This window comes from Arachis hypogaea, chromosome 1, assembly GCF_003086295.3.
Source record: "Arachis hypogaea cultivar Tifrunner chromosome 1, arahy.Tifrunner.gnm2.J5K5, whole genome shotgun sequence".
NCBI classification, from domain to species: domain Eukaryota; kingdom Viridiplantae; phylum Streptophyta; class Magnoliopsida; order Fabales; family Fabaceae; genus Arachis; species Arachis hypogaea.
This window is the reverse complement of record NC_092036.1, coordinates 487,324-499,849: the sequence shown is the minus strand read 5'-3', so window position 1 is coordinate 499,849 and position 12,526 is coordinate 487,324. Positions and strand designations below refer to the sequence as shown.

Sequence of the window (12,526 nt, the reverse complement as noted above, 5' to 3'; positions counted from 1 at the left end):
GCATGATAAACACAACAAATCAATTCTGTAGAAACGAATTTCTATAATTTCAAAAGACAGAGAGAAAAAGGCGTAATTGATAGAATGTGAAACTAGAATTGAATTAATTTTGACTCGTTCTGTAACCAATGCCAAATACATTATATTTATAGCCCAAGTTACCGCTGCTACATTTTTATTCTCTACACCACAGCTGATATCAAATTACACTTTTTATTTTTATTATTGAGATTGTAGTGATATTTTTAAATAATGTGGAGAAGTGGTGTATTTTTTTGTATGGATAATCATAAAATTGAGGTATAATTTTATGTATTTTAATTTTTTTTGTTATACCACAAATCTGACTCTCAGATTTGTGGTTTATTATTTTTTTTCACAAAACTGACTTACTAATTTGTTTATTCTTTAAAAAAATTTTCAATTCACACAAATCTGAGACTCAAATTTTTCTATTATCCTAAATCTGATCCTAAATTTTGTTTTCAAAAACAAAACTGAGCCATCGAATTATGAGTTTCAATTTAAAAAAAAAATTATCTCTATATCTATAAAAAACACACTATTTTTTTTTATAATTAACATAACACATTTTAAACTTTTATAACTAAAAAAATTAACCACCAAATTAACATTGAGCAAATAATATTGGTACTATTATCTATATTATCATACTACATATCATTTATGAATTTATTATTGCATCATTATCCGTGACCAAATTATAATATTACATATCTTATTAATAATCTATGTCATCAAGTGAAGTGAGCAAATCATTAACGAAAAATAAGTTAAGAACTGACTCATGTCGGCCAATCCTATAACTTCTTTGTGCAATTAGAATTTGAATGATGATTTTGCTGAGGACCACTTTAAGCTTGTTATTCGAAAGTTGGTAGCCGTACATATAGCATTCACATTAAAAATTCTGCCGAAAACGAGTGAGAACTATATTCGAAGGCAGAATTTGATTCTTTCTAAATTAACGGCGTCTCAAGAAAGCATTTTTTTTTATCAAAAAAGACAGGAGATTCGAACCTGCAATCTCTCAAAAAAGCATCCTTTGATTAAAGCTTACTTGTTAATTTTATAACGCAACTTGCACTGTGTGGTGTGCCTCTTCTTGCTTTCCAAAAATTTTATATATATAAAAAAAGACTGTTAAGTTCAACTTCCTATTTCTTAATCTTCCCCGTGAATTCAGTTTGAATTTAGAGTTTTGGATATGTCTGTGGTTATAGACGCTCTTGTTGGCGGCGCAATCGAGGCACTGTTAGATACTGTCATAGAAATCAAGGAGAAAAATGATAAGTTTAAACCCTCGTTAGAAAAATTGGAGACAACATTGAAATCACTCAAACCTTTTATCAAACAGATAGAAGGCATCGACGCGAAACTGGATCGGCCGAAATCGGAAACAGAGAGGTTGATCAAGAGGATGGAGAGTGGCAAGATCCTCGTTCTCAAGTGCTCTAAACTCCAATGGTGGGATTGCTGTGGTAAAGCGAATCGCCAAGAGGAACTTGAAGAGCTCTACGATTCGATTTGCGAGTTCTTTAAATTGGAGCTGCAAGCAATTAATACGAGGGATGTGAAGGAGGCGCTGGTTGGAGTTAGAGATATTCAGGGTGGGGTTAGGGAAATTCAGGTTGAGATTGGGAAATTGAGTAAAATGGTTCCAAGAAATGAGAGAGTTGAATTGAGAGGTGTGTGTTCACCTCCTAAACCCCCTGCGTTTATTGTTGGGTTTGATGTTCCGTTGAAGCAGTTGAAGCTCAAGTTGATGGATGACCGGATTGGTGATCATCCGGTGGTGCTCACGGTGACCGGAGCAGGCGGTTCCGGGAAGAGTACATTGGCGAAAATGCTTTGCTGGGATGATGAAGTTAAGGGTATGAATGATTATTGATTACTATCCTACACTCTATATTGCTGATATTCTAAGTTGCATAAATAGCAATACAAGTATTGAATAATGAATATCATGTCATGTGTACTACTACAATATAGAAGTTAGAAATTTTATGGAAGAAACAAGAGTCACAAAAGGAGTTTAAGGTAACATTTAACAAACGGTATTTGAGATTTCAATTATGTCGCTTTGTGCCTTTGTCAATGAAATTCAGATGCTTTAGATTTAATAGGGACAATGAAATTCATTAATTAAAAAGTAAAAAATACCTATATATAAGTAGAAAAACTTTATTTTAGTTTAGCAAATAAAAGTCTAATTGCTATTATTAAGGAAACAGAAAGACTTTTTAGTAAGTTTAATATATAAAAAAATCTTTAAAAGTTTACACTTTCAATGAAAAAGCTCTTCTTTTTTTGTCTTTTATTATTTGCTTTAAAGAAAATTATTGTATTAGTGTATGAAAAAAATTATACAGTAAAAAAGATATCTTAAGCTAAAACAAGCCAACTTATCTAAATTATGATAAATCGATTTTTAATATATCAACATTAAACACACATTATAGTGTCGGACTTATTTTTTGTCTAAGGCTGTACTATTCCACTCTTTTAGTTCCCTCACTTTCTTGTTGTAGATATTATGTGGTAGAAGAAGGGAAGGAGCAAAATATTTTACTCATCAAAGGCAAATGCATCATTGTAGACTTATAGTTATATGTTTAGTTGAAATCACATGTCTGTCTTAAAAACCGAAAATCCTATTTGAGACGAAAAAAGTCCGCTATGTTAGAAGAAATCCAGAGCTTATATGGAAATAACCGAAAAACATTTAATGCTAAACATGTTACTATTTTGAACCTTTGCTACTTCATTTCACTGCCATGCTGGAGCATACATTTTTGTGGCATTTGAGCTATCAATGTTTTCTCCCCTTTTGTGAAAGTCTGAAATTAGTTTTCTATATAAAAATATCCATTATAAGATGTTGAGTTTTCAAATTACTAAACCTGTAACATTTGTCTAGATAAATTCAACGACAACATCTTCTTTGTAACATTTGGAAAAAAGCCCAAGTTGAGCACCATTGTGCAGAAACTATTTCAGCACACTGGTTATGAGACACTCGAGTTTCAAAGCGATGAAGAAATGCTTAACCAAATAGAAAATCTTCTGAATCAGCTGGTTAGAAAAAATCCAATATTGTTAGTACTGGATGATGTTTGGCCGGGATCAGAATCTCTGGTTGATAAGTTTGAGTTCCATATACAAGATTACAAGATTCTAGTGACATCAAGAGTCGTAATCGGAAGATTCGGAAATCCAATTGTCTTGAAACCCCTTGGAGATGCAGATGCCATAAAGCTATTTCAGCACTCGGCATCTCTAAATCATAGCAGCTCCGATGTTCCTGATGATGTCGTGAAAGAGGTAATTTCTGTTGCTCCAGTATAATTTAGAATACAAATTTTCTATAGCTTCTATGTTCCTGATGATGTTGTTAAGGGGTTCTGTTCAATGCTTTCTAGAAGCTTGTTTTAAATTTCTTACATTGTTATATTGAGAATTAGAGAAAAAATAATTGCTAATCAAATGTTTTTTCATAGATGATACATCATTTTCTTGTTCATACACCACTTTTTCATTTCTTATTTCTTCTTGATCTATAAAACACTTGGTTGAATTTCTTATTTCATTTAAATGGACTAACTTGCAGATAGTGAGAGGCTGCAGCGGTTCTCCTATGGCGCTTAGAGTGAATGGCAGATCACTCAGTCAGCAGCAGCGGGTGGTTTGGCAAGAAAGGGCCAAAGAATTATCGAGAGGTGGTTCAGTTCTTCATTCTAGCAGTGACGTGCTGGACAGTCTCCAAAAATGCTTTGATCTCTTGGATCCTATGGGCATCGAGTGTTTCCAGGACCTAGGATTATTCCCCGAAGACCAACGGATCCCTGCTGCTGCACTTGTTGATATGTGGACTGAGCTCTATGGCGACGATGACACAAGTGCATTAGCGAATATTTATAAACTAGTCAACTGGAATTTGGCTGATATTGTTGTCACAAGGTATGATGGATACTCATACACAGATATATTGGAAACAGAACAGTTGAATTTTCTGCATTACAAGACGAAAAAAGACAAATGTCTTACTCAACTTGCAATTTCATTCAATTTTGACAACAACTATGCTACGTGTACACCAAAAATCAGCTACCAAATCAGCCACTTATATAGAATACATGTTGAAATACAAAATACATATTAAAACTGAGTTAAACAGTACATGTATTTGTATATAAATACATATTGGCTGATTTGGTAGTTGATTTTTAGTGTGCACATAATATTTTTGTTTTACTAATCATAAATTCCAAAGAAAATAAATATATCATTATTTTGTCAAGATTAACAAAGCACGCACCCTAGTCTTTGACAATTCTCCTCGTTCATGAGTTCGTCAACCATGAAGAATACCAGTCTAAGCTTAGGAAACAGAATTAGGAGTTAGCCCTTAACAGTTAACCAAACTTGTCAATCAACTTAAGTTTGAACTTAAGAAATTTCAAAAACTTCATGTGTAAAATGTGAAATTCAACATTCAAAAGTACAACTTATACAATTGATGCCTTTCCTTGTATGTGTTGTCCAGTTTGTTTATTCATCTAGAATTTCGTTTAAGTGTATTTATAAATTAAGAAATGAATCATCAATGGATATGTTTAAAATAATATATAGTAACAATGATTTGTTCATGCATGTGATCAGGAAAGTTGAGAGTGAGACAGTAGACTATAGCTACCACTATGTCATGCAGCATGATCTTCTTCGTGAGCTTGCAATCCTTCAAACTAGCCAAAAACCAGAGGCAGAGAGGAATAAACTGATTCTCGACATTAGTGGGAATGACCTTCCAAAATGGTGGACTACAGAGAAAGAGTATCACATTAAAGCTCGTGTACTATCCATATCAACCGGTTTGTGCTTCTTTCTTCTTGATGCACAAACAATTCGCAAAATTATTGTGTTATTGATTACTGATTTTGAGTTTAACCTCTTTTGCAGACGAAGTATTCGCAACAGAATGGTGCAACTTGGAGCCATCTGAAGTTGAGGCTTTAGTGTTGAATATTCGAGCTGCAAAGTTCACCTTACCAATGTTCATGAAGAAAATGAGAAAATTAAAGGTTTTGATAGTATCAAATTATGATTTCTTTCAAATGGAATTAAATAATTCCGAACTTCTTGGTTATCTATCCGAGCTTAAAAGAATCAGATTCGAGAAGGTTTCGGTTCCTTTCCTTGGCAAGGCTGGAATTCAATTGAAGAATCTGCAGAAGATATCACTTTTCATGTGCAATGTGAATGAAGCATTTGAAAATTGCACTACAGAAGTTTCAGAAATGCTGCCAAGTTTATTAGAGATAAACATTGATTACTGCAATATGGTGGCACTGCCTAATGGGATCTCCAATATTGTCTCCTTAAAGAAGCTAAGCATAACAAAGTGTCATAAGCTTTCTCAACTTCCTGAAGGAATAAAAAACTTGGTAAATTTGGAATCATTAAGGGTTAGTTCATGTGCCAGTTTAGCAGAGTTGCCAGAATCAATCACCAGGCTTCGTAACTTGAAACTTCTCGACATCTCTGAATGCATAAGCATTAGTAATTTGCCAGAGAAAGTGGGCGAGTTATGCAGTTTGCGAAAGCTTAATGTGAGAGGTTGCTCCAATTTAAGTGAGTTGCCATCCTCAATAATGGACCTTGGTAACTTAAGGGATGTGATATGTGATGAAGAGACCAAGGAATTATGGGAAGACTTGAAAACCACCCTTAATGGTCTTAAGATAGAGGTGGTCCAAGCTGACATCAACTTGCATTGGCTACACCATTAGAGTTATGTTATTTGAGATGTAATAATAACAATGTGGATGCTGCACATAATTCTACCAAGATTAGGTTGAATCTGGTTAGGCATAAACCTTTAAGTTATAGAAATGTAACACAACAATTGGGTTTGGCAAGAAAATAAAGAGGGAACATAATGAGAATCCTTTTTTATTGTAATGTTTTTTGGGTTGAGAAAGAGGGAAGAAAGAGAGGGTGAAGTGAAGTTGTCCCCTTCAAAATCTGGACAAGTTGATGATCTGGTTTATTTGCACTCATTTTTTGGAGTAATTGAATTTTGTATTATAAGTTTAAACAGAAATTAAGAAAATTATGTGTTTGTATTTCTTGCCATGTTGGCAGCCATATTTATGGCAACAACAAAGAATTAAGAGTTGGTGTATTCTCTACATACAAGCGTTTTTTTATACAAGTCTTTACAAGTCATTTATATTAATGCATTTCGAACCGTTACTGCGCGTTTTCAGTGCACCTTCTTCTTCTTCTTGCTGTACGTTCTTCTTCCTCTTCCTCTTCTTCTTCTTCTTTACTTTCATTTCTTGCCTTCTCTTTCTCCTTCTTCATTTACGTGCTTTTTTCTCTGTTTTCTTTCTTCGTTATTCTCGACTTCCATTGTTTTTTGATATCAAGCTCTGAAATCGTTTTTGAAAAAGAAGAAGCAGCAGAAGATGAGGAGGAGAAAGAGAAAGAGTTCTGAATTATGCATAAGGTGTACTTCAACGAAATTTGGGTGTATTTCTGTAATCCTTTGAGTGTATTTCTATAATCGTTTGGGTGTATTTCTGAAGTTCCATTATTTTCAAATTTGGCAAGAAACTCGTTTTCATGGAAGAAGAAGAAGAAGAGTCGTTCATAATGCATGGTGAGTAGCGCGCTTTGGAAACAGAAAGTAGTTGAATAACGTGCGTTTATTTATGCGTGTGTTTTGTTGGGCTTGTACCAACTTATAAGACTTGTAAGCCAAAACGACTTGTATGTGTAGTAGGCTTTTTTTAATTTACTTTATATTTTAGAAGTCATAAATTTGTTTCTTTAATTCATAAGTTGTTTCGTTGAATTCAAAATCTTTGGAGTGTCAAAACAGTCACTTTTCTTAGTTTTGTCATTGGTTTTTACCAAACATTCATGTTTATGCATTCTACTCTGTTTATTAAGAGAATATTTGTTTACGTGTCAATACTTTTGTGACTTGTGAGATTAGTCTCAGTCATTTTTATCACACACTTCACGCTTTCTTGATGTATAAATATATTGTTTGAGCTCGAGTTTCAGGAACACTCTCCTAGACTCCTACTAATAAAAAACTCATTGCGATAGGATCGGATTAAAGCTTAATCTAACTACCAAAGTATTGTGTGAAAGGTAGGGTGCAAACTGCAAAGTATTTTACATTTGTACATCATTAATGGCAATGCCATAGAGACAATATTCCCGCATGCGGTTGTCAAGTTTGACTTTTTTTGCCTTCTGGTATTGAGACTCTCTTAATCATCGCGAAAAAAGAAAGAGAAGAAAAATGTAAAACTGAATTATAAAGGAAGAAAACATGTACAATGTGTGCAACTCAACATGTTCTCTCTCAAGAATATTGGTGATTATTACTACAACAATGCTAGGGAACCAACTCAATATAAGCTAAGAATCAGCCAACTGGTAAACCAGAGGCATCGGTGACTTTAACCGGATGTTGCTACTAATAGGCACACGGATGTTTCTTTTTCTTGTAAATTAGATGGTTTTGGATATAATTTTTATGTTTTATGTGTTACGCATTAATAAAAATAATTAGTTATATGGAACCAACTAATGAAGGGTTAAGTATGATTTTGGTCCCTAAGGTAGGGGCTGAAAATTAATTTCGTCCCTCGGCTTTTTTTTGCTCGAAAATGGTCCCCAAAGTTTCAGTTTGTTTTAAAATCGTCCTTTTTATCAATTATATTTTTTTTATTACCAAATTACCCTTTATTAAAAAATTATAAAATAAAATAAATATAAAATAAATAAATAAAAAAAGAAAAAAAGAAAGAAAAGAGAGGGGGGGGATACAGAAGCGGGGTGGGTGGGAGAAAAGGGGGGGGAGAGAAAAGGGAGGGGAGGGGGAGGGTGGAGGGGGGAGAGAAAGGGGATCCATGCCGCCGCATCGCCGCCGCACCGCCGCGCCCGCCCGCCGCTTCTTCTTCTTCCCGTCGCCGCACCGCCGTCCGACACCCACCGCCGTCCGCCACTTCTTCTTCTTCTTCTCCTCCCGCACCCACCGCCGCACCGCACCGCGCTGCCATCACCACCACCACCTTCTTCTTCTTCTTCTTCTTCTTCTTCTTCTTCCACCGCACCATCGCCCCTGCCGCACCACCACCATCCGCCTCACCACCGCACCACCAATTCTTCTTCTTCTTCTTTCTTCTTCTTCTGTGAACTTGATTTGTTTGTGAAATTTTTGGATTTTTTTTTAAAATTTGTTGTGGAATATTGTTGTTGTTGAAATTTGTTGTGGAATATTGTTGTGGATTTCTGATGATGATGATGATGATGATGATGATGATGATGATGTGGTGGTTGTGGGTTCTGGTGTTAGTGGTGGTTTTATTCTGGTGGTTTAGGTGCTGTTTTTCTGATGATGATGATGATGATGATGATGATGATGATGATGATGATGGGTTCTGATGGTGGTGGTGGGAGAAAACACAGCGCTGCCGAGACGGGGGAGGGAGTGTTGTTTCGGGAAGAGGGGAAAGGGGGAAGAGGGAAGGTCGCCGTCGCAACAGCTCCACGCCGCCGCCGCTCCACGCCGCTGCTCCTCCTCTGCCTGCATTTCGGATTCTGCTTCTGTTTCTGGTTGAGGAAGAAGAGGAGAGAGAGAGGGGTATTTTTGTCCGAAAGACCATTTTACAATAAACTGAAACTTTGGGGACCATTTTTGAGCAAAAAAAAGCCGAGGGACGAAATTAATTTTCAGCCCCTATCTTAGGGACCAAAATCATACTTAACCCACTAATGAATGATCAAAGAACGTATTTTCCTTCATGTTTTAAACGTGGTCAACAATAATTTAAAAAACAAATTAAATTATAAATTAATAAAACTAATTATAATTAATTATATTGTTCCTTTCTTTGCTGATTATTAGTTGGTTACATATACTTTTCCTTATTACTAACTACGAATATGAAGTTTTACTTTATGTATTGTATAATGAAATCTAATAAACAAAAGAAACTAGAACTAGTGATGCTGTCAACTTTTATTTCCTAAGTATTTTTTGAGTTATATATAAATAAATATAACAACGTTAGTTATTCTCTATTTTGATGTACATACAGTCGTCTTATTTTTGTTTTAAGAATATAAGCAATAAGTTAAAATTAAGAGTGAATATTCAATTTAATTTTTGTCCATTTTTTTTGAAAAGATAAAGCAATCTCTATCCAAAAATTGAGACATTTCAACCTTTAACAAAATTATTTTGAGACAATACCAGCATTTTGGTAAAAAATATGTTAAATAATAACAAATGATCCTTTTGTTATAGCAATGATGATGACAAATTAATGTAGTGATGGTAGTTCGTCCTATTGTTGGAAAGAATTTTATAGGGTTTAAAATCAGCACAAATTACAAATAAAACCTTCACAATACTAATTTTCGTTATTATTTAATAAATTTCTTAACATGAGGAATTTATTGTTCGAAAATAATTGTTTTAAAAACCGAAATGGTGGATATTACAATGAAGATGGCATAATTGTCTTCATATGAGTATATTTCTTTTTGACTTTTAGATGATGGATTGTATGATTAGATTTTGATATTTATAAAAGTGTTGTTTTTGTTTAAAGTGTGGTTAAATAAATAAACCACACTTTTAACTAAAGCTTCTTCATGAGAAGATATTTTTGCCATCTTCATTATAGTATCCACCAATAATATCCTTTTTTTTAAACAGTGGTTGCTTTGTCCTTCAAATAAATGAACAAGAGCCAACTTAGGTGTCTACTCTAAAATTAACTATCTAGTCTTGCATTACCATAAACGTGTCCACTATTGATAGAGTTACCGTAGGAAAATTCAGAGGGAAATTTCTACCAAATTTAGCATCAGCAAAGGCAATGCCAACGGTAATTTTTTATTTTTCACAAACATTACAGTCATGTAGGTAAATTCTCACCATACTTCCGACGAAGACATATGGTGTGTAATTAAATAAATTTGTGTCAAATATTACTACTGTCGAATTTTTCATCTAATTGATTGAACGTAAGCCCAAATTTCAAAACGTGACGTTTCATTTAAAACATTCAAAGTTATTATCAGATAAATCCGACGATAATGAACTTATTTGAATCGAATTTGTCGTCTTCTCTCTCTCACTTCTGAAAGTAATCCTAAAGCCCCAAACCTCTCTCCTTTCCACCCAGCTACCACCTCCGTCGACAACCTCCCCTCTAACTGTCGTAGAGACCTCCGCCACCATTTCAATGTCCTAACCACCCTAGCAAGCCACATTGTGCTGGCATCCACTAGTGTGCCCTAATCTTCGTTATTCTGCCGCTCTCTTTGCCCGTGAAGTGGTTGCCATTGCCGCGATGCTGTGTCGAAGCTGCTATTGCCATCAGTGCATTGTTTTGAAAAGCCTAAACCTTTTACATAGTTAATGTGTAAAAGATAGTAGTTATTTTTTTTTGAAATAATGTCACGTAATTAGATGTACGTCCAAAATTGTTTTATATTGATAATATATTAAAATTAAATATTATTTTATTTTACTTAAAAACTTAGGGTTAAAAAAAACTAATAGAAAATTATAAGAATAAATTATGGTATCTATAATTATGATGACTATGGTGACTAAATGATTTTAACAATACTTAAACAGTATTGTTAAATACTAAAAAAGCATTTTTTATTTTTTTATTTTAGTAACACTTTTTAACTACTATTAAAGTTGAATAACTATCATAATTAAGGTAACTATAGTTGAATAACATACATCCAATTATTATAAAGAGTGTTAAAGTTTTGGTTTCCAATATACGAAATTCTCTTGCCCATATTGGTTTTGGTTAGACAATATTAAATAACAATACGTTAGGAGAATCAGGAATTTTGAAAAAACTAAAATGCTTTTTTTTTTTTGTTAGCCAAAATGCTCTTATTATTAAAGTTTCCCAACTTAACACCATATATAAAATAAAAATGAAAAACAACACCTAATGTGGATTAAGTCTTTTACATATCACTCTCTTGTTAAGGAATGTGTTCATCGTACGTACCACTGCGTATGAAATTTCTTATGTATAACAAACACCATATTTTAAAACAAAATTAAAAAATAACACCTAATGTGGATTAAGTTTTTCACAGGTCACTCTCTTCTTAAAAATGTGTTCCTGGGACAGGTATGTATAAAATTTCTTATGTATATAGGAGCAAACACTTTAATTAATTACAATTTTTTTCCCGTTGACGAGGGTGTTATTTTTCAAGGAAAATGGTAACTTTTTATTTATTTGATTGCTATTTTAGTTCAAATTGTTAATTGGTGTTTAAATTATTAAGTTTTAAATTAATTTATTAAGAATTTTATAATTTTTACGATATTCACAAATAAGCATATTTATAAATATTTTTGTCATTTCAATTTAGCTATGAAATATGGTCATATATTACGGGTGAATATGAGTTGAGTCAGCCAAATTTAATTAGATTTAAATTTGATTAGAATATTTCAATGGATCCATTTTAAAGACCCAAACCTAACCCTAACTTGACCCAAAATAAGATAGGTTAGTTGGGTCGACTCAATACATAATTATTGTATACAATTATGTAAATTTTAAACTAATTTGGGTTGGTCGAGTGGTCAGCTCACTCGTCTGCTTAAGAAAATGTCGAAAATTCGAATCCCGCCTTATACATGTAGCAACCCATTGGCCAGTGGTAGACCTTTAAATGAAGAGCTCAAATCCGCGACGGACTAGTCCTTAACTTATCGGATTGGGAGATACCGTTTGGGTAAACAAAAAAAAATGTAAATTTTATATAATAAATTAATAAAATTTTATTTTTAATGATTGGTTTAATATATATTATATAATAATTATGTCAAAATAATTACTTTAAAATAAAAAGCAATATATAATATAAAAATATTAATTAAAAATATAATATTTTATTATTAATTTTAATATAAAATATGACTTCGATCGGACCAAGACGGGCCATGAAGCATGATACGACTCGATCCAAAAATAATATTGGATAAAAATATACTTTGAGTTTCGACCAAATTTAAAGCCAGGATAAATCTTAAACACCCTTATCATATATTATGTTTAGGAATAATAACTTTTCCAGAAAAAAAAATACCAGGAATATCCATGCATGGATCAAACAATCCCCTACAAAACTACATCATATGACATATATCTTAAGATTTTAAAAAACTTTATGCAAAAAAAAATTAACTATCAAATTAATTTTTATATATTGTATATATTTATATATATTATTTTATATATGTTTAATATATTTTATATTTTAATATATATTTTATTATTATATAAATAATGTATAAATGGCCTTGTTAATTTTATCATGTATGAAATACATAAATTTATAACCATCTTTATATACACCATCATGTATACATATTATATGCTTGATTCTGTTTTCTGGACTAATTAAACTCCACGATTAAAGGATG

The 12,526-nt window shown here is 32.9% G+C and overlaps 1 protein-coding gene across 1 annotated transcript; it reads left to right on the top strand.

The window, feature by feature from the left end:
- Positions 1–904: 904 nt before the first annotated feature.
- Positions 905–6,212, top strand: LOC112785138 (probable disease resistance protein At5g66900). Its single transcript, XM_025828612.3, has 5 exons — positions 905–1,895; positions 2,942–3,345; positions 3,632–3,981; positions 4,684–4,892; positions 4,981–6,212. Exons 1-5 carry the CDS (start codon positions 1,229–1,231, stop codon positions 5,808–5,810), a joined length of 2,460 nt encoding a protein of 819 aa, XP_025684397.1. The 5' UTR covers positions 905–1,228; the 3' UTR covers positions 5,811–6,212.
- The last annotated feature ends 6,314 nt before the right edge of the window (positions 6,213–12,526 follow it).